The sequence below is a fragment of the Bos grunniens genome, chromosome 15 (assembly GCF_055505025.1).
Source record: "Bos grunniens cultivar Pamir isolate PY7600 chromosome 15, Bosgru_T2T1.0, whole genome shotgun sequence".
Classification (NCBI taxonomy): domain Eukaryota; kingdom Metazoa; phylum Chordata; class Mammalia; order Artiodactyla; family Bovidae; genus Bos; species Bos grunniens.
In genome coordinates, this window is record NC_141179.1 from 48,786,423 (window position 1) to 48,810,041 (window position 23,619).

Here is a 23,619-nt window from a genome sequence, read left to right on the forward strand (position 1 = left end):
CCGGTCCCATCACTTCATGGGAAATAGATGGGGAGACAGTGGAAACAGTGTCAGACTTTATTTTTCTGGGCTCCAAAATCACTGCAGATGGAGACTGTGGCCATGAAATTAAAAGACACTTACTCCTTGGAAGGAAAGTTATGACCAACCTAGATAGCATATTGAAAAGCAGAGACATTACTTTGCCAACAAAGGTTCATCTAGTCAAGGCTATGGTTTTTCCTGTGGTCATGTATGGATGTGAGAGTTGGACTGTGAAGAAGGCTGAGCACTGAAGAATTGATGCTTTTGCACTGTGGTGTTGGAGAAGACTCTTGAGAGTCCCTTGGACTGCAAGGAGATCCATCCAGTCCATTCTGAAGGAGATCAGCCCTGAGATTTCTTTGGAAGGAATGATGTTAAAGCTGAAACTCCAGTACTTTGGCCACCTCATGTGAAGAGTTGGCTCATTGGAAAAGACTCTGATGCTGGGAGGGATTGGGGGCAGGAGGAGAAGGAGACGACAGAGGGTGAGATGGCTGGATGGCATCACTGACTCGACAGACGTGAGTCTGGGTGAACTCTGGGAGTTGGTGATGGCCAGGGAGGCCTTGCGTGCTGCGATTCATGGGGTCACAAAGAGTCGGACACGACTGAGTGACTGAATTGAACTGAATCATTATTTATAAGGGTATCATCTTTTTATGTCTCTTTTTGATTTCTTGTGACTGGTTTATTGATTAATTATAAAAGATCTATTTTTCTCCTTTCTAAAAAAATTGGAGGTACATTCCTTTGCCTGCTCTTTCTCCATTCTCATACACACATTTACACTGTCACACATGCATACACAAGCACAGACTTTACAGACAGACACTAATAATGACCTTTAGAGATACTAAATCCTAAAGAACTTTGGTGTTCTGTATACATTAAATTGTTTCTAAATGAGACCCTAAGATTAATGTATTAAAATCCAATACATTTCCAGTTTTTTGTGAGGAAGACATTGATGCTTTGATGTTTTAAAAATTATCTAAATATAAAATACATAGCTTTTTATTTTTTATTCCTCCACAGCTCTAATTCTGTTTGTTTAGTCTGTCTACTGAAAAATCCAGTATTTAAGCATAATAAAAGGTATCCTTCAGGTTTTCTCTATTGATTAAATGAGTTAATCTAAAGCAAACAAAAACTAGCAAGGCCCCCAAAACTCTACAGGTGCTCAGGAAATATCAATATTTCTCTTCTCCTTTCCTCAGTTCTGGTAATTGAGATTGCACGGGCAATGGAGATAGACTCTGGGGACTAAATCTAGGTAATTATTTTCAAGTCCTGACTTTATAAATGATTTCACAGTGGATGGCAACAGGCCTCTTGCACCTTAAAGTCTTCGTTTCTTCATTATGACAGTTTGGGTGTGATACAAGATGATCCAAAAGCTCTCATAATTTTAAGATCTTTTAATAAGCATCTTGGGAATCAACCTGCCTTCACAGCGCTCAGAGCTCTTAGAGCTAATTGCCTATCCCATCTTCTCAAATTCTTTTCTAGCCAATGGAAAATTGGCAAGTCATTGTAATAGTCCTTGTTTTATAATCATTTACCATGGTGATATGAAGTTTCATAGTCATCTGGATTTATAGACATTTGTGTTCCAAGTTTCCAAATGAGGAATTTGGAATTTGAGCAAACTAAATAAATTTATTAAGGATAGTCACTTAGACAGGGGAGTGGTTGTTTTTTACTCAAGTCTGGACAGACTGACAAACCGTCTGAGTTTGCAGCTGCAGAGAGGTTGTCCCCAGTGCAGGGTCCTCATTGCTAAACCCAGTACAGTTCCAGGCAGACCAGGATTGTCACTGTGGTTTCTGGCTATGATTACTGAAGCTCTTGGTGGTTATATTTATTGTTTCTTGAAATCTGCTTGGGTTGTGACACAATTGGTGGAAAGGTCGCTAACTTGGGAATCAGTGAGTCAAAGGGTCTGAGATTCAGTCTGTATTTGACGAACTGAATGGATTCTTTCATGAAGGACACCAGAGTTATAACTCAATTTTTTTTTTTTTTTAATGTCTGTAAGGAGGGGAAACACCAGTGCTCAGAGGAGCCATCATTCAAGATTTTTCATATTCCCTGCTGCTCCAGCCATCTCTTTAAGCCCTAAGACTTACCAGGCCCAGGGGACATTGAAGAGGCAGGTTCATTGCTCAGGGCAGGGAGGTTGGCTGGGAGGTCGTGTACGGAGGAGTCCTCAGAGTTCCTCCTTAGGAGACTCTTCACCTGTCCTCTTCTCACTAGAGCTGCCCTGAGGAGGTAAGTTGGGACTTCAGCCCTTCCCTCACAGAGGTCTGTAGGAACCTCATTCATAGCTTCAAAATCCTGAAGTGATTATAATACACATATCTGAAGAAAAGTTTGTTTGCGATGTAATTTTAGAGATTTTCTCTGTATTCTACTTCTGCCCTACACCAATAATCCTCAATAATACCCCCTGATGCCTGAAATCCCAAAGCTTTTGTGTGGTGTGAGTGCTTCAGTGTTATTAACTCACACTCCGGTATTCTCACTGGGAAGTGGATACATGGCCAACACAAAAGGAGAGAGCCTTTGTTTGGGAACCTGGAAGAGCAAGGCAGTATGGGAAGAGGACCTGGGAACCTCGGCTCCAGACGTCCCTCTTCCTCCCCTCTTTCCTGGTTGCCATTTATTCAGTACATATCTTGCACAACAGTGCTGAATATCAATTTTATGTGTTTTACTCTATTTTTTCTATACTACAGCTGTAAAGATAAGGTGTAATTAAGTAAACTAAATCCATAGCTGGTGTGTGCTAAAGCTGAGATTAAAAGTTCGCTGTTTTGGATGTTAGCAGAGTTATTTAACTTTTCTAAATTTATGTTACACCTCAAAACTGGGTCATAATACATTCTTCCTAAGATAGTTTACCTATTTAATCAATAGTTACTGGTTAGAATTAAGACTGGTAATCTGAATCCTTATCCAGGACTATGCCCAGCAACTTGGATAAACATTGAGACAACTATAGGATCTTATAATTCTTTGGGGAACAAAGATACTAATCAAATGACCAAACAGATACATAATAATTCACTGTAATTCAAAAGTGTGATAAAAGTCATGAAGAAAAGTATGTGTGAGGATACATAATAGGGCCATACAATGATATGTAGAGAAGTAATGAATGGTCAGAATAATAGGAAGGTAACAAGTTCTCGGGTAGTTTATATGCTGCCTCATGCCTAGGTAAGACTGTTTGAATTCTTACTCTAATCCTTATTTTAAGAGTGAAGGGAAGCCACTGAGAGGTTTTCCATAGAAGTGTAACATCATTTTGTTTATATTATCAACAGATAATTTGGCTTCTTTGTAAAAGATGGATTAGAGAGGATCATGACACTGAGCTGGGTGATCAGCAAGAAAGGGCCCATAGACACTCTGATTAAAAATGCTGAGGGATAGATCCGTGCAATAGACTGGATGCTGGACTAGCTGGAAGTGAGAGAGACAGGAGTGCCAGTGTTAAGTATATTTTGGAAAGGTAGTAATAGATTAATTAAACCTGGAAATGGGAGAGGGTGAAAAATTCTTCCTAGGTTTTTCTGGCTTTAGTGCATGGATAAATGCAGATGGACTTTTATATGAGGAAAATATTGCAAAGGACCAAGTATGGTGATTAACAGAAGTTCAAATTGGCATATATTTATGTTGTGCTGATGAGCCATTACAGTTGATACTCCAGTAGGGAGTTGGATGCTTGACTCTATAGCTAGAAGAGACATCTGAGCTAGAGACATGAATTTGGGATAACTGACATACAGAGAAGAGGTAAGAAAGACATTATGAGTAGAAAATAATTTTGAACATAGTGTGAAAGAGCAGATAAGTCAGTGATTACTGGCAGAATATGTGGGGGCAATAAAGCAATTTTTGTTGTTGTTATTTATTTTCTTTGACTGTATATCCTGAAACTGATCCTCAATAAGAAAAAAGTTGGTTTTGGATGGGAAATAATCTAAACCTCTGATTCTCCAACTTTACTTTGCATTGGAATTTCCTGGGTAGTTTTTTTTTTTTTTTTAATGTATTGATTATTGAATCCAACTGCTAGAGATTTGGATTGAATTGGTATTATTGGGGTCCAGACAAAGGAATTTTTTTAAAAGCTCCTTGGGTGAATCTAGCATACGCACAGTTTGAGAATCCTTAATCTAAACAGAGGAAAACACATAAATGTGCAAGATAGAAAAATCCAGAGCAATCAGGAATGGATGAGCATGAGGCTCTGGATCCTTGGTGAATAAGAGAGGAGCTCAAGCGACAAAGATAGGATGGAGAGCTGGAGTGAGATCTTCCAGTGTAGGCAGGAGAAAAGACACAGCTCAGAGTACAGATGAAAATGTTATCCCTGCATACACGGAGATTCATGAGTAAGTGGAGAGCACTAAGATAAGGCCCTGAGGAGGGTATACTGTACTTCACTTCTTGAAGAAGGTAGTGGCTAGAACTTGGAGAGAAAGGGCTAAATCATTTTCTGCTACTGGAGAAAGATTTTAATATTTCTGCAAAGAATACAGAAACAGGAAGAATATGATACAGTGTTCAAAATAGACTCAAAGGATTTTTGTGGGGAAGGAATTGGAGCCCATGACCCAACTATAGAAATGATCAGATGGCAGAAGGCCTGAGATGTGAGCAATGATACCTAGCTTGCTTCCTTCTAATTTTTCATGATCTTTGGTGTTCAATCTAAGTAGCCTTGTCCCTTCCATTCTGGACAGTGACCATTCTTTCCATTGTCTGACCTCACTTTACTCTGATTGTGTTTCTCCAAAAGATACTCAGGGACTCCATGGGAAATTTTGAAACTAACATCTCGAGCGTGACCAGCTTCACCTTAACAGGCTTCCCAGAGATGGAGGGACTGGAGCATTGGTTAGCAGCCCTCCTCTTGCTGCTGTATGCTGTCTCCATTCTGGGCAACAGCCTCATTCTCTTCATCATAAAGGAGGAGCAGAGCTTGCACCAGCCAATGTACTACTTCCTATCTCTGCTGTCTGTCAATGACCTGGGTGTGTCTTTTTCTACCTTGCCCACTATACTGGCTACCTTGTGCTTTCACGCACCAGAGACTGCCTTTGATGCCTGCCTGATTCAGATGTTCTTCATTCACTTTTTCTCCTGGACAGAGTCTGGAATCTTGCTGGCCATGAGTTTTGACCGCTATGTGGCCATCTGTAACCCCTTGCATTATTCTACAGTGCTCACTGATACCCGTGTGGCTCACACCGGCATATCCATCATCATCCGCAGCTTCTGCATGGTCTTCCCACTGCCTTTCCTTCTGAAGAGATTGCCTTTCTGTAAAGACAACATACTGACCCACTCCTACTGCTTGCACCCAGACCTGATCCACCTGCCCTGTGGAGATACCACCATCAACAGCATGTATGGCTTGTTCATTGTCGTCTCCGCCTTTGGTGTAGACTCAGTGCTCATCCTCCTTTCCTATGTGCTCATATTACACTCTGTGCTGGCCATCGCCTCCCAGGAAGAGAGACTTAAGACACTCAACACATGTGTGTCACACATGTGTGCTGTGCTCATTTTCTACGTGCCCATGGTTAGTGTGTCCATGGCGCATCGATTTGGGAAGCATGCCCCTGAGTATGTGCACAAGTTCATGTCCCTAGTATATCTCTTTGTGCCTCCAATGCTCAATCCAATTATCTATTCCATTAAGACTAAGGAGATTCGTAAGAGGCTACATAAGATACTGAAATCTAAGCACTGATCAGAGATAGACCTTCTAAAAACCCAGATACCCTAAGAGTTTGTTGTTATTGCTGATGCTTGGGTTTTCAGGCTAGTCAGTTGAACTGTGTCATTTCTTTCTATACATGGGCCTCTGGTTGGGTACCTGTTACTAGCTATAGAGTATAGCCTGGCTATAATTCATAACTTAAAATATCAAGATACTTTGTAATTAACCAAATTACAGGTTGCCAAAATGACTTCTCTCACAGTAAGGAAGAGGGTCTTAAACTAGACACTTCTATTTATCCAAGTATGCTAATATCAACTAATTTTTAAAGTAAATCTCAAAAACACAAAGCCTAACACATTCATATGAAACATTATAACTGGGGATTATGTTACTTAAGATCATAAGTATCATCCAATGCTTTTTATAGCAATAATGGTTTTGAGCATCTTTTAGCTTTAAAAATTAAAGATACACAATAACTGTGACCAATTTTACACTTCTGAAATAAGTAAGAGTATTCATGAGACTGATAAAATGGAACATATATGATTGTCACAGTGACACTGCAATATAAACCATGTAAGACCAGAAATTCCAAAATTTAAAAGCAGGAGAAAAGTTTTGTGGGAAAAAAAAATCATATGTTGCCATCTGTTGGGCATTGCTGATGGAAGGATCAACTCTCTTCTAGGGAGCTAGTTAGAACTCTGAATGGAAGGGAAATAGATATTAGTGACTGATGGTAGGGTGAATCTACTTCAAGAGCATAAATAGTTGCTCTCACCATCTGCTGCAATATGGATTTTCATGGCCTATACTCATCACCCAAGCTCAGAGACATCTGTAATGTTGCTAGAGCAACAGGGGGATTTCCTTGTGGCTCAGAGATAAAGAATCTACATGCCAAGGACTGCCAATGCAGGAGATGCAAATTTGTTCCCTGGGTCAGGAAGTTCCCCTGGAGAAGGAAATGGCAAATTACTCCTGTATTCTTGCCTAGGAAATCCCATGGACAGAGGAGCCTGGCGGGCTACAGTCCATGGGATTGCAGAGTTGGACATGACTTAGCAACTAAACAACAACAAGAGCAGAGGAGAGGTAGCCGAAGAATATTAGGAAATTCAGAGCATAATTCCTGGAGAGTAACAATCACGAAGGTAGAGAATTCTGTGCAAATTTATGCAAAGCACGTACAAAGTCACAGCAGCTTGCAGACTCTCAGCAGAGGTAAGTAGATTAGTGTGAGGATTTCTTCACTGGGTGGTGGACAGACTACAGCATAGTTCAGTCCTTACAGATGATTTGAGATGCAGATGGTAGTGAAAAACGTTATACATTCATACATACACACACACACACACACACACATATATATATGTATATATGTGTGTGTGTTAAGTTGCTTTCAGTCAGTTCAGTTCAGTAGCTCAGTCATGTCCAACTCTTTGTGACCCCATGAACCGCAGCATCCCAGGACTCCCTGTCCATCACCAACTCCTGGAGTCCACCCAAACCCATGTCCATCGAGTCATGATGTCATCCAACCATCTCATCCTCTCTCGTCCCCTTCTCCCCTGCCCTCAATCTTTCCCAGCATCAGGGTCTTTTCCAATGAGTCAGCTCTTCGCATCAGGTGGCCAAAGTACTTGAGTTTCAGCTTCAGCCTCAGTCCTTCCAATGAACACCCAGGACTGATTTCCTTTAGGATGGACTGGTTGGATCTCCATGTTCAACTCTGCACCCCTGTGGACTGTGGTCCACCAGGCTCCTTTGTCCATGGGATTCTCAAAGCAGGAGTACTGAAGCAGTTGTCATTTCCTCCACCAGGGGATCTTCCCAACCCAGGGATCAAACCAGTGTCTCTTACACCTCCTGCATTGGCAACTTCTTTACCTCTAGCGCCACCTGGTGCTAGTACATATGTGTATATATATTTAAATAAGCATTATTTTCCATGTTTTTTTCTCATAGGGTCATGAAATACTTTTTCTAAAATAAAACCAGAGAGGATGAGTGACATGATAATCCCCTAAAACATAGAAGCAATATAGAATTTGATCTCTCCCAAACATCACCTGGCTGTCAAATCAAACAGACATTAGAAAACAACAAAACAGAGTAAAATCCGAGTTAATATCTTCAACAATGTTAGGTGTCAGGGAAATCTCAAGTATCCTTGAATAAGGTCTCTGGTGTTCTTCCCTGGAGAAACCCAGGAACGGGGGAGCCTGGTGGGCTGCCGTCTATGGGGTCGCACAGAGTCGGACACGACTGAAGTGACTTAGCAGCAGCAGCAGCAGCCAAACCACAAGATTGGAAAATGTGTGGTGAGGGTCAGTGCAGTGAAGGTGACTAACAAACCCTACTCCAGTATGGAATGAAAACCCCTGTAAAACCACAAACACACCACAATAGGCTAGGACAGCACCGAAACCTTGGCAGATGGCTTTGACATTGACTAGTAAAACTGGGGATAGTCCTGCCAAGGTCCAGGTACTGTACACGTGACAGGATCAAGCAATACCGCAGTGCATGCTGTGTCGCTCTAGTCATGTCTGACTCTGTGACCCCATGGACTCTCGCCCACCGGGCTTCTCTGTCTGTGGGATTCTCCAGGCAAGAATACTGGAGCGGGTTGCCATTTCCTCCTTCAGGAGATCTTCCCGACCCGGGGATTGAATCTGCATCTCATCATGTCTCCTGCACTGGCATGCTCGTTCTTAACCACTTAGCGCTACCTGGGAAGCCAAAATAAACCAAAACCTAACCAGCTGGAAAGTCACATTAGCATGACTTCCCGGTTCCAGTGACCTTTCTCTGAAGTGCCTTATAAACAGTTTCCCTTCACAGGGAGAACACCCCAAATTGGAGCCAAACCCCGCTAGATGGGAATCAAAGCTCCCCAGTTTGGACAAGGTCAAAAAAGGCCCTGGTGGGACCTGATGCCAACCTGTTCTGGAGAAAAGCTTATTTGCGTGTTTAATTTACAAAGCAGAGTAGTATCTATTATAGAGCCTATCAACTTGTTCCCTCCCCACTGTGAAAGTTACTGGAGCTCCTGTAGCACAGTGGTCTACAGCATTTAAGAATCTCAGAAATGTTCAGCAAATAAGTCTTTCCAAAACGATATTGCCTTAGCATGAAGGGAACCACATACCCACAGAAAGATCATTGAGTAAGGGACAAAGAAGGTTGTGATAACGGGTAGAAAGGCTATAAAGAAAGCATAAACAAGAAAGTACTTCTACAGCTACACAAACCTTCAAAGCTGAGTTCCCCTGGGAAAAAAGGTCTGTTGAATTCTGGGGCTGAAACAGAGGGAGGGAGTCAAATGTCTTCTGGAAACAGACTTAGCTCTGAGTCACAGAAATGGCCTCAAAGAGAGATGCTACTCTGAGCTGTTCACATAAGAGGAAGTCTTAGAGACATGAAGCTGGAAAAGCTACCCTGTGCTCCCCTCTCAATCCAGAGAATCATTTTCCCAGTTGTCCTGGAGAATCATCCTTCTTTGTATGGATATAAGTTAATGCTGTACACAGTTCAGTTCAGTTGCTAAGTCGTGTGCAACTCTTTACTACCCCATGGACTCTAGCACACCAGGCTTCCCTGTCCATTACCAAATTCTGGAGCTTGCTCAAACTTGTGTCCATCGAGTCGGTGATGCCATCCAATCATCTCATCCTCTGTCATCCCCTTATCTTCCCGCATTCCATCTTTCTCAGCATCAGGGTCTTTTCCAATGAGTCAGCTCTTCACATCAGGTTGCCAAAGTACTGGAGTTTCAGCTTCAGCCTCAGTCCTTCCAATGAACATTCTAGACTGATTTCCTTTAGGATTGACTGGTTTTATCTCCTTGCTGTCCAAGAACTCTCCAACACCACAGTTCAAAAGCATCAATTCTGAAGCACTCAGCTTTCTTTATATTCCAAGTCTCACATCCATACATGACTACTGGAAAAACCATAGCTTAGACTATACAGACCTTTTTTGGCAACTCCATACACAGTTCTGAGCAAAACGAAAGGAAAAACAAAACAAGGAAAAGATTAACCCATGGCCCTGAGATTCCCGTGCTTACAATGGAGATCATCTTTAAAGAAAAATATTTATATCCTAATGTTTTTTTTTATTTTTTACAACATTCAGAAAACTAAGATCGTGGCAAATGATCCCATCACTAAGACCATGGCAAATTTCCCATTATGGCAAATAGATGGGGAGACAATGGAAACAGTGACAGATTTTATTTTCTTGGACTCCAAAAATACTGCTGATGGTGACTGCAGCCATGAAATTAAAAGATGCCTGCTCTTTGGAAGAAAAGCTATGATGAACCTAGACAGCATATTAAAAAGAAGAAACATTACTTTGCCAACAAAGGTCTGTATAGTTAAAGGTATAGTTTTTTCAGTAGTCATGTATGGATATGAGAGTTGGACCATAAGGAAGGCTGAGTGCTGAAGAATTGATGCTTTTGAACTGTGATGTTGGAGAAGACTCTTGAGAGTCCCTTGGACTGCAAGGAGATCCAACCAGTAAATCCTAAAGGAAATCAGTCCTGAATATTTATTGGAAGGACTGATGCTGGTGCTGAAGCTGAAGCTCCAATACTTTGGACACCTGATGGGAAGAATTGTCTCGTTGGAAAAGACCCTGATGCTGGGAAAGATTGAAGGCAGGAAGAGAAGGGGCCAACAGAGGATGAGATGGTTGGATGGCATCACCAACTCGATGGACATGAGTTTGAGCAAGTTCTGGGAGATGGCGAAGGATAGGGAAGCTTAGCATACTGCAGTCCATGGGGTTGCAAACAGTTGGGCATGATGAGTGACTGAACAGCAACAACATCCTAATACTTTATATCTATTAATTCACCTGACTATTAGAAACTGCATTGACTTCAGTATTTTTTTTTGTTTAAATACTTCCTAATCTCAACTACAAAATTGAACAGTCAGAGAATAAGGCATGAGAATAGGAAGACTGCATACTGTGTAACTGTGAACATTTTTCATATTTTGTGTGGTGACTCATTTATTCACTGAACACACCCACATGGAATGACTTCTCTAGGTTTCGCTCTGGGCTAAGCAACAAGGATGTGGAGCTGGATTGTGTTTGATACCAAAAAATACTTGAGACACTGGGAGATGTGTCCTTGCCTATGTCTCATCAATTGCATACTAATGGGCTAAGTTCTGAACAAATAAGGGATCAGTGCATAAAATGGAGATAGAAATTTCTTCCTGTGTTACATTAGCACTCAATTTCCAGTCTTGGTTGGATAAGAACCCCTGGGACATGTGCATGCACACTCACACATAACCTGTTTATAGTGACTATAGATTATAGAGATAATTGTTTAGGAGGCATAAAATTAAAAGCTCTTGTTTTCTTAATAGAGAAAAAATCCATAATATATATCTGTATGTCTTTATGTAAGTATGTATATGTGTTTGTGTTTTACTGCTGTATAATAAATATTGATCAATTCCCTAAATAGCAGACTTGTGAGTAAAGGCTTTTTCTCTGAGATAAATTGTATTTGTTCAAACTGTTAAAATAAGTGTTCAGTTCAGTTCAGTCACTCAGTTGTGTCTGACTCTTTGTGACCCCATGGACTGTAGCACACCAGGCTTCCCTGTCCATCACCAACTCCTGGAGCTTGCTCAAACTCAAGTCCATTGAGTCCTGATGCCATCCAACTATCTCATCCTCTGTCGTTACCTTCTCCTTCAATCTTTCCCAGCATCAGGATCTTTTCCAAGGAGTCAGTTCTTTGCATCAGGTGGCCAAAGTATTGGAGTTTCAGCTTCAGCATCAGTTCTTTCCAATGAATATTCAGGACTGGTTTCCTTTAGGATTGACTGCTTTGACCTCCTTGCAGTCTAAGGGACTCTCAAGAGTCTTCTCCAACACCACAGTTAAAAAGCATCAAATCTTCAGGGCTCAGCTTTCTTCACAGTCCAACTCTCATATCCATACATGACTACTGGAAAAATCGTGGCTTTGACTAGATGGACATTTGTTGGCAAATTAATGTTTCTGCTTTTTAATATGCTGTCTAGGTTGATCATAGCTTTTCTTCCAAGGAGCAAACGCCTTTTAATTTCATGGCTGCAGTCACCATCTGCAGTGATTTTGGAGCATCCCCAAAATGAAGCCTGCCACTGTTTCCATTGTTTCCCCATCTATTTGCCATGAAGTGATGGGACCAGATGCCATGATCTTAGTTTCCTGAATGTTAAGTTTTATAACAACTTTTTCACTCTCCTCTTTCACTTTCATCTGAGGCTCTGTAGTTCTTTGCTTCCTGCCATAAGGGTGGTGTCATCTGCATATCTGAGGTTACTGATATTTCTCTTGGCAATCTTCATTCCAGCTTGTGCTTTATCCAGCCCTGCATGGATGTACTATGCATATAAGTTAAATAAGCAAGGTGACAATGTACAAACTTGGCGTACTCCTTCCCGATTTGGAACCAGTCTGTTGTTCCATGTCCAGTTCTAGCTGTTGCTTCTTGATCTGTATACAGGTTACTCAGGAGGCAGGTCAGGTGGTCTGATATTCCCATCTCTTTGCTATCTAAATAAATTATAAATTCTGAACCTGTTTATAGTATTTTTGTGTAAACTAAATGTTAAAAGGGTTCTTTAAGAAATTATGATGAAAACCTGTTAGAATGAGTTTAAAATTAACCAATTGTCCAGTTTATACCTAAGTTGTGTCATAAAAATCTTTTTTCCACTAAACAAAATCTGTTTTTTTTTGTACAATACTTGTAAAAATATTCTTGCAGTTATTGAGTTTCCAAATGTTGAATGGTATTTCCTATTAAATGTAGCCATTAATCTCTATATCTACCTGAGTAATTGACATGAGCAATATTTCCAATATTTGAAGATAATTGTTTAACAGGAATGTCTTTGAGTTTCAGGTTTATTTATTTGTCTCTTCTATATTTAGTCAAATTTTGTTTATAAAATTGCTGACTCTCAAATTTTGTGTTAATATATACAATAGATTTTTTCCCACACAATTTCATATCAAATACATAAAAAGTCACTTAGCACTCTATCAATTCTAATCTGTTTAATATTTACAAAAGAATTTAACTCAGAGACATTGGACAGGTTTGATTGTAAAAACTAATAATTAAACTTGACTCTAATCCATTGCTGCCTAGAATCTGTCTTTCATGTAAACACAGACTGTCACCCTGGAGGTTTGCCTCTCCCAGTTAATAATATGGGATATTTGCCTTAGTCACATACATAGCCTTGGCACAGTTTAATGAACACTGACCACATTTCCACCAGTAACACTTCTCCTTCACACTGCAACCATTCAAACATGGTGAAGCTTTGTAAGAGGGTATTTGAAAAGGGATATGTAGTTAGTAAACATGGAGAAGACAATGGGACCCCACTCCAGTACTTTTGCCTAGAAAATCCCACGGACGGAGGAGCCTGGTAGGCTGCAGGCCATGGGGTCGCTAGAGTCTGACACGACTGAGCGGCTTCTCTTTCACTTTTCACTTTCATGCATTGGAGAAGGAAACGGCAGCCCACTCCAGTGTTCTTGCCTGGAGAACTGCAGGGACGGGAAGCCTGGTGGGCTGCCGTCTATGGGGTCGCACAGTGTCAGACACGACTGAGGCGACTTAGCAGCAGCAGCAGTTAGTAAACACATCCCAGGAGACTTTGACATCACCCTTCCCTCTCTCTCTGGGTAGGTTTCTCACACAAACTGTATGAGTAAATCATGTAATCCCCAAGCCCTCAAAACTAACACCATGCTCACCACATTGTAGGTTTCAATAATTATTGTAGACTGGATGAATAAATGAATGAGCTATTATGTTTGGTATGAGCAAAAAGGCAAAACTTGTAAGAAATATAGCTTGCCACCAGAATTAATTTCATTTCCCCCCAAATCACCACAATTTTATTAGACTTGACATTGAGCAAAGGACAGTGACTAAATATCTCTGCTAGAAGGAATGGAAGCTGAGAATCACTTTAGGGAGAAATTCTCCTGAGCAATGTGACTGACAGTAAATGCTGAAAGATCAAAATTTTTAATAAACACTTCTTTTTTTCTTTGGCATTTCTATTAGTTGAGATTTGTTTGTCATCTAAATTGTTAATAGAGTCTACTACACATCAGTGATTTGGGTGATAGATACATGACTCCAGAAATTTATAGAAAGTTTTGGCTGGCAGTCATACTTTTCACTTGAAGATGTTGGAGGCTTTTAAAATTCAGTGAACTATGAAATGTTTAGATAATTCACTTGATTCATGAGTTATTTATGTTCAAAACAAACATATTAATTAAATCAATAATTTAATGGATAATTTACTTCTATTTTATTACCTATATGTGATAAGCATGTTTTCCATGGGAAATAGAAGAGAAAAAGGAAAATATTTTATATTATAAATATGAACACAAACCACATATACCCAATTCTAGAATAAGAAATCCATGGAATCAAACCTTATTTTCTGACATTTATATAGAGTTACTACCTGTTTAGCACTCCTCCACTTTTCCTGCAGAGGGCAATCCCTTGGCAGTGACTTCTGATTAACTGCTTGAGGTCAGGGAGACGATAATTCACAAAATAATTGCTGACTCTATAAGCTGTTTGCTGTTTCTATGAAACCTGAAAGGTTTTAGGAGCACATAGTTGACTCAGCTGTCTGGAGGACATCTGAATGCCTGTGTTTAAGTGGACAACCACCTCCAAATAGATCCTTTCTTACTGAAAAATTAAACACAACAATAATGAATCCTGAGCCCACATTGCATCAGCATAAGTAGAAAATATATTCAGTTTATAATGAAATATTAGATAGTCTCCTGTTGGGGAAATGTCCTTATAGAAACTTCTATTACTAGGAAGACAGACCCTCTGAACCCTTGATCCTGTTTATTTGTAAAACAGCTTCTGGGAGGAGAGCATGTCTCATCTAACTGAAGTGTAATTGTGCTACACAGCTGTCTCTTCCTAGCAGAGCAGGAGTGGAGACGGCCTTGAAGAGATTAGGCAGGACCTCTGTGCAGTACCCAGGAGGTGAGACTGATGGTGAATCATGCCCAGGGCCCCATCTATGGCTCTCTTTTCACCACACTCTGCTTTCTGAAAGTTCTCCTGTTCCTAGGAGAAAAGGAGCATTCTCCTGTTCCTAGGCTCACAAAGACATTAATTCCATACCAACTCATGCAATGTAGATTTTTTTTTTTTCAGTTCTGTATGCAGTTCTAGTCAAGCTCACTTTGTATGAGACTATATGAAGCACAGAGATCAAGGATCTTATCCTACTATAACTCTTGTTCTTGTCTTTTCTCTCTTTTTCTCTCTATGTAAACAACCCAGCCCTGGCCCTGGAGGAAGAGATAAGTACCCATGACAAGGCAATACAAAAATATGACCTTTATTACTCAGAAAATTTTTCCACAGACTTCAAAATAGCACCTCACCAGCTTAGCTGCATCATATTCAGTATTTAATTTTCTTAGAGGCAGACCTAACAGGCCCCAAATAAAGAGCATAAGAATTTATTTTCTCTTTTCTATTTGGCTGGAATCCAAGTATTTTCTATAGCAAAAAAATAGCTGAATTAAAAGAAAATCTTGTTTAAAAAAAAGAGATGAAAGGGAATTTCTACATAAGAGCAAATAGCAGGGCTTATTGTAGATCTTCTCAGGATGGAAGCTGAGGTTGTGGTCATATGCTATTCTTTCTTGTGGCACCATCTTCATAAGAGGAGATGAAGCCTAAAAATTCATTTTTCCTTATTCCCTGCAAACAAGAGTCTAGCTGAGCTATTTCAAGTTCTAAAAGATGATGCTGGTAAAGTGCTATACTCAATATGCCAGCAAATTTATAAAACTCAGAAGTGGCCTCAGGACTGGAAAAGGTCAGTTTGCATTCCAGTCCCAAAGAAGGGCAATGCCAAAGAATGTTCAAACTACCATACAAAATCCTTCAAGATATGCTTCAGCAGTACGTCAACCAAGAACTTCAGATGTACAAGCTACAGTTAGAAAAGGCAGAGGAACTAGAGATCAAATTGCCAACATCTGTTGGATCATAGAAAAAGCAAGAGAATTCCAGAAAAAAAACAAAACAAAACAAACATTTACTTCTACTTCATTGACTAGCCTTTGATTGTGTGGATCACAAAAAATGTGGAACATTCTTAAATAGATGGGAATACCAGACCACCTTACATGCCTTCTGAAAAACCTGTAGGCAGGTCAAGAAGCAACAGTCAGAACAATGGATTGGTTTAAAATTGGGAAAGGAGTATATCAAGGCTGTATATTGTTACCATGCTTATTTAACTTATTTGCAGAGTACATCATGTGAAGTGCCAGGCTGGATGAAACACAAGCTAGAATCAAGATTTCCAGAAGAAATATCAACAATCTCAGATATGCAGATGATACTGCTCTAATGGCAGAAAATGAAGAGGAGCTAAAGAGCTTCTTGATGAGGGTGAAGGAGGAGACTGCAAAAGCTGGCTTAAAACTCAGCATTCAAAAAACTAAGATCATGGCAAATAGAAGGGAAAAATGGAAGCAATGACAGACTTTCTTTTCTTGGACTCTAAAATCTCTGAGGACAATGACTGCAGCCATGAAAATAAAAGATGGATGCTCGCTTCTTGGAAGAAAAGCTATGACAAAGCTAGACAGCATATTAAAAAGCAGAGACACCTGATGCTTTCAAACTGTGGTGTTGAAGAAGACTCTTGAGAGTCCCTTTAACTGCAAGGAGATCAAAGCAGTCAATCCTAAAGGAAATCAATCTTGAATATTCATTGAAAAGACTGATGCTGAAGCTGAAGCTCCAGTACTGTGGCCATCTGATGAGAAGAGCCAACTCACTGGAAAAGATCCTGATGCTGGGAAAGACTGAAGGCAGGAGGAGAAGGAGATGACAGAGAATGAGATGGTTGGATGGCATCGCTCAAGGGGCATGAGTCTGAGAAAATTCCAGTATATGGTGAAGGATAGGGAAGTCTCGCATGCTGCAGTCCATGGGGTAGCAGAGAGTCAGACATGACTTAGTGACCGAACAACAACAGCTGAAGAAAAGAGCATTTCTCATTGCTGATGAAGCACAGAGGGGGAAATAAAGAGGAGAGGAGCCCCAGGCTCTTTCAGGAGGTTTGCATTCCCTGTTTCTTGTCATTTCCCTTGGTCCACCAGTGGGTTTCAAAGTTAGGTGTGTGGTTAAAGGATGTCTTCATCTCTCTGCCTGGGGTGAGACTAAGGGAGTGTTTACTGCATTTTCACATCTAGCAGTTTCTCTAAACCATCTTTTTGTATCTATATATAGACTTAAAGGGCTTCCCTGGCAGCTCAGCTGGTAAAGAATCTGCCTGCAATGCAGGAGGCCTTGGTTTGATTCCTGGGTTTGGAAGATCTTCTGAAGAAGAGATAGACTGCCCACTCCAGTATTCTTGGGCTTCCTGTGGCTCAGATGGTAAAGAAACTGCCTGTAATGCTGGAGCCCTGGGTTCTATCCCTGGGTTGGGAAGATTCCCTGGAGGAGGGCATGACAACCCACTCCAGTATTCTTGCCTGGAGAATCCCCATGGACAGAGGAGCTTGGTGGGCTACAGTCCATGGGGTCACAAAGAGTCGGACATGACCAAGTACAGCACATCACAGCTATTTAAAACTAAACTCTCAAGGCATTGTGGATTACCATTATAATTATTATTTGATGTTGAAATAAAGAACTTCCTTTACAAATCAGAAAGGTCATAATTTAAGTTGACTGATGACCATAATCTGACTCTGAACCAATCACTACCATTTTATTTTCCAAAAAAATTATTTTCCATTTTAAAACATACTATGCTATATTATTCAATCATGCCCCTAAAACAATTTATTTAGTGGAAAGGGGCACAGATATTATGAGTCTTTTGTTGTACTTATGGATATTTTTGGAGACTTGGATTTTATTACATTCTCTCAATTCAGAAATATTTTTCTGTCTCTGGAACCTCACTTCATCTCTCAAGACTGTACAGAAAGGGAAAAAAAAAAAAAAAAAGCTCTAATAACTGTATGGAATACTGCTTTAAGGTCTCTAGCCCAGTTTCCTTGGTGAGTAGATTAGTCTCTGTCGGGCATCCCCTTAAATATGGTATAGGTCTATGTCTAACTTAGTCTATAAGCACTAAAATGAGGCTAACAAAATTTATATTATATCTTATCTCCCTTGTATCAAGGAAACAATAGGTTAAAAAAACTATATGAGAGAAGTTCCAAAAATATTTTCTAGTATATAAATTATAAAAACTCTACTCTGCCTATGCTAGGAATTTTGGAGCTAGAAATTCTAAAAGAAATAATTTCTGATGTCATTATGTGGAAGAAATATATAACCTTTAAAAAATTGTGGATCACTATGCTGTATGACTGAAACTTAAATAATATGGTAAATCAAATATATTTCAATTAAAAAAATCCAAGAAGGTAATAGAAATAAAAATTATACACTTAGTAAAATTTTCTAAAAAAAATTATGGCTCAGATATTAAACATTACTTTCCTTGTTGGGGTGGGGGGGTGTGATTGAATGGTAGACACATAAAATAAGCAGAGAGGAATCTGGGGTTTCTTTTTGAAGTCAATCTTTATCATTTTTCCTGCGTCATACACATACATCTTATGGCAAGTTCTGAAAATAAATCAAAGCTCATTTTTTAAAGTTAAAACAATTCATGATTATTTGAGGATGATAATGGTGATGAAAGTTGCAATGTGAATAGTGATGCCAATTAGGCAGTATTTGTATCAGTTCAGTTCACTTCAGTCGCTCAGTTGTGTCCAACTCTTTGTGATCCCATGAACTGCAGTACGCCAGGCATCCCTGTCCATCACCAACTCCTGGAGTCCACCCGAACCCAAGTCCATTGAGTCAGTGATGCCATCGAACGATCTCGAACCCAAGTCCATTGAGTCAGTGATGCCATTGAACGATCTCATCCTCTGTCATCCCCTTGTCCTCCTGCCCTCAATCTTTCCCAGCATCAGGGTCTTTTCAAATGAGTCAGCTCTTCGCATCAGGTGGCCAAAGTATTGGAGTTTCAGCTTCAACATCAGTCCCTCCAATGAACACCCAGGACTGATCTCCTTTAGGATGGACTGGTTGGATCTCCTTGCAGTCCAAGAGATTCTCAAGAGTCTTCTCTAAAACCACAGTTCAAAAATATCAATTCTTCAGTGCTCAGCTTTCTTTATAATCCAACCCTCACATCCATACATGACCACTGGAAAAACCATAGCCTTGACTAGACAGGCCTTTGTTGGCGAAGTACTGTCTCTGCTTTTCAATATGCTGTCTAGGTCGATCATAACTTTCCTTCCAAGGAGCAAGCCTCTTTTAATTTCATGGCTGCAATCACAATCCACAGTGATTTTGGAGCCCAGAAAAATAAAGTCAGCCACTGTTTCCACTGTTTCCCCATCTATTTCCCATGAAGTGATGGGACTGGATGCCGTGATCTTAGATTTCTGAATGTTGAGGTTTAAGCCAACTTTTTCACTCTCCTCTTTCACTTTCAAGAAGCTCTTTAGTTCTTCACTTTCTGCCATAAGGGTGGTGTCATCTGCATAGCTGAGGTTATTGATATTTCTGCTGGCAATCTTGATTCCAGCTTGTGCTTTCTGCAGCCCAGCGTTTCTCATGATGTACTCTGCATATAAGTTTAATAAGCAGGGTGACAATCTACAGCCTTGATGTACTCCTTTTCCGATTTGGAACCAGTCTGTTGTTCCATGTCCAGTTCTAACTGTTGCTTCCTGACCTGCATATAGGTTTCTCAAGAGGCAGGTCAGGTGGTCTGGTATTCCCATTTTTTTCAGAATTTTCCACAGTCTATTGTGATCCACACAGTCAAAGGCTTTGGCATAGTCAATAAAACAGAAATAGATGTTTTTCTGGAACTCTCTTGCTTTTCCCATGATCCAGCGGATATTGGCAGTTTGATCTCTGGTTCCTCTGCCTTTTCTAAAACCAGCTTGAACATCTGGAAGTTCACAGTTCACATACTGCTGAAGCCTGGCTTGGAGAATTTTGAGCATTACTTTACTAGCGTGTGAGATGAGTGCAATTGTGCCCTAGTTTGAGCATTCTTTGGCATTGCCTTTCTTTGGGATTGGAATGAAAACTGACCTTTTCCAGTCCTGTGGCCACTGCTGAGTTTTCCAAATTTGCTGACATATTCAGTGCAGCACTTTCACAGAATCATCTTTTAGAATTTGAAATAGCTCAACTGGAATTCCATCACCTCCACTAGCTTTGTTTACAGTGATGCTTCCTGAGGACCACTTGACTTCACATTCCAGGATGTCCGGCTGTAGGTGAGCAGGAGTGATCACACCCTCGTGATTATCTGGGTCATGAAGATCTTTTTTGTACAGTTCTTCTGTGTATTCTTGCCACCTCTTATTAATATCTTCTGCTTCTGTTAGGTCCATACCATTTCTTTCCTTTATTTAGCCCATCTTTGCATGAAATGTTCCTTTGGTATCTCTAATTTTCTTGAAGAGATCTCTAGTCTCTCCCATTCTACTGTTTTCCTCTATTTCTTTGCATTGATTGCTGAGGAAGGCTTTCTTATCTCTCCTTGCTATTCTTTGAAACTTTGCATTCAAATAGGTTATCTTTCCTTTTCCCTTTTGCTTTTCGCTTCTCTTCTTTTCACAGCTATTTGCAGCTGTGATGACAGCACATGAGCACTGCGGCTGCGACGGCAAACAAGTGCTGTGGCTGCGACGAAGCATGAGTGTGGCCGAGAGGAGCTACCCCAGATCCAAAGTAAGGAGCGGCGGCTGCGCTTTGCTGGAGCAGCTGTGAAGAGATACCTCATGTCCAAGGTAAAAGAAACCCAAATAAGATGGTAAGCACTGAGAGAGGGCATCAGAGGGCAGACAGACTGAAACCACAATCACAGACAACTAGCCAGTCTGAACACATGGACTACAGCCTTGTCTAACTTAATGAAACTAAGCCATGCCATGTGGGGCCACCCAAGATGGGCGGATCATGGTACAGAGGTCTGACAGAATGTGGTCCACTGGAGAAGGGAATGGCATTCAGTATTCTTGCCTTGAGAACCCCATGAACAGTATGAAAAGGCAAAAAGATAGGACATTGAGAGATGAACTCCCCAGGTCACTAGGTGCCAAATATGCTACTGGAGATCAGTGCAGAAATAACTCCAGAAAAAATGAAGGGATGGAGCCAAAGCAAAAACAACACCCAGTTGTGGATGGGACTGGTGATAGAAGCAAGGTCTGATGCTGTAAAGAGCTATATTGCATAGGTACCTGGAATGTTAGGTCCATGAATCAAGGCAAATTGGAAGTGGTCAAACAGGAGATGGCAAGAGTGAACGTCGACATTCTAGGAATCAGAGAATTAAGATGGACTGGAATGGGTGAATTTAACTCAGATGACAATTATATCTACTACTGTGGGCAGGAATCCCTTAGAAGAAATGGAGTAGCCATCATAGTCAACAAAAGAGTCCTAAATGCAGTACTTGGATGCAATCTCAAAAACGACAGAATGGTCTCTGTTCATTTCCAAGGCAAACCATTCAATATCACAGTAATCTAAGTCTATGCCCCAACCAGTAACGCTGAAGAAGCTGAAGTTGAACGGTTCTATGAACCTACAAGAACTGCTAGAACTAACACCCAAAAAAGATGTCCTTTTCATTACAGGAGACTGGAATGCAAAAGTAGGAAGTCAAGAAACACCTGGAGTAACAGGCAAATTTGGACTTTGAATATGGAATGAAGCAGGGCAAAGGCTAATAGAGTTTTGCCAAGAGAACGCACTGGTCATAGCAAACATCCTCTTCCAACAACACAAGAGAAGACTCTACACATGGACATTACCAGATGGTCAACACCAAAATCAGATTGATTATATTCTTTGCAGCCAAAGATGGAGAAGCTCTATACAGTCAGCAAAAACAAGACTGGGAGTGGACTGTGGCTCAGATTATGAACTCCTTATTGCTAAATTCATACTTAAATTAAAGAAAGTGGGGAAAACCACTAGACCATTCAGGTATGATCTAAATCAAATCCCTTATGACTATACAGTGGAAGTGAGAAATAGATTTAAGGGACTAGATCTGATAGAGTGCCTGATGAACTATGGATGAAGGTTCATGACACTGTACAGGAGACAGGGAGAAAGACTATCCCCAACAAAAAGAAATGCCAAAAAAAAAAAAAAAAGCAAAATGGCTGTGAGGAGGCCTTACAAATAGCTGTGAAAAGTAGTTGTATGGTTGAATACAAATACTGGAGACAAACGTTTTGAAGCTCATTTGGATCCCATATTATCTGTGTTACTCTGAACAATTTACTTAATTTTATATATCTCATAAGATTGTTACAAAGATTAAATGAATTTCAACAAAAATAATTTAGAACAAAAAGCTTGCACTTTTTAGGACTCCATGTATTAATTAGGATTATATTAGTAATACGTGTCATTATAGAAAATGATTTCTAGCTTAGATCAATCCTCTTTGTAAACTTTTGTCTAATCATTCAATTGCCTCTAATATTTATATTTCTATGGACACCATTAATGTTTGCCAGTTGTACTATTCATTTGTTTTGTTTTATAAGATTTGCTGCTCCATTCCTGATCTTATACTTCCCTCCAGTACACACATCTATCATATTCTTGATGATAATGTTGATGACACCATGAATGACAGTCTATGACTACAATAAGCATTAGATTTTAAAACCAAATGTCGAAGTCACGTTTTGATGCGGTGAAACATGCGAACGATGGCTTGGCGGATCTCCTTTGTCTTGGCACTATAAATGAGAGGGTTGAGCACGGGAGGCACAAAGAGGTAGATGTTGGACAAAAGGACATGTATGTAGCGTGGGACATGCTTCCCAAAGTGGTGCACTGTGGAGACTCCAATCATTGGTACATAAAATGCAAGTACAGCCAAGATATGTGACACACATGTGTTGAGAGCTTTGAGGCGTTCCTCACGGGAGGCAATGGCCATGACTGAGTGCAGAATGAGCACATAGGAGAGGAAGATAAATAACAAGTCCATGCCAAACGTGGAAATAAGAACAAAGAATCCATAGATGCTGTTGATAGTGATATCAGCACAGGCCAGCTTCATCATGTCTGGGTGGAGGCAGTAGGAGTGGGAAAGGACATTGGTCCGGCAGATAGGCAGCCTCTTGAAAAGAAAGGGAAGAGGAAAGAGGATGATAAAACTCCGAGCAGTCACTGCTAAACCCATTCCAGCGATGACTTCGTTAGTGAGTACAGTGGCATAGCGCAAGGGATCACAAATGGCCACATAGCGGTCAAAGCTCATGGCCAGCAGAATGCCTGACTCCATCATGGAGAAGGAATGAATGAGGAACATCTGGATTAGGCAGGCATCAAAATCAATGGTGCGGGCATTGAGACAGAAGGTTCTGAGAACGGTAGGCAGTGTGGCCATGGACATGGCCATGTCGCTGAAAGACAGCATGGACAGGAAGTAGTACATGGGCTGATGCAGGCTGGGCTCCACTCTCACAGCTTGCAGGATCACTGTGTTGCCCCCAAGAGCCACAGCATACATCACACAGAGGGGTCCTGCTAGCCAGAATTGAGAGCTCTCCAGGCCAGGGATACCAGTCAGAAGGAAAAAGGCAGGGTGAGTGATATTGAACAACCCCATGGCAGGAGGAAACCAGAGAGCTTTTCAGGGTCAGACCTTCTGATTTAGTGATTTCTGAGAGCTGCACTTACTGGAAGAGGAGGAACC

The 23,619-nt window shown here is 40.6% G+C and overlaps 2 protein-coding genes across 2 annotated transcripts; one reads left to right on the forward strand and one right to left on the reverse strand.

Moving 5' to 3' along the window:
• Window positions 1–4,852: 4,852 nt before the first annotated feature.
• LOC147357980 (olfactory receptor 51I2-like) lies at window positions 4,853–5,794 on the forward strand. Its single transcript, XM_086342004.1, has one exon. The coding sequence runs from the start codon at window positions 4,853–4,855 to the stop codon at window positions 5,792–5,794; it is 942 nt and encodes a 313-aa protein (XP_086198130.1).
• A 16,799-nt stretch (window positions 5,795–22,593) lies between these two features.
• LOC147357981 (olfactory receptor 51I2-like) lies at window positions 22,594–23,581 on the reverse strand. The gene has a single exon (XM_086342005.1). It carries the CDS (start codon window positions 23,530–23,532, stop codon window positions 22,594–22,596), a length of 939 nt encoding a protein of 312 aa, XP_086198131.1. The 5' UTR covers window positions 23,533–23,581.
• Between the last annotated feature and the right edge of the window lie 38 nt (window positions 23,582–23,619).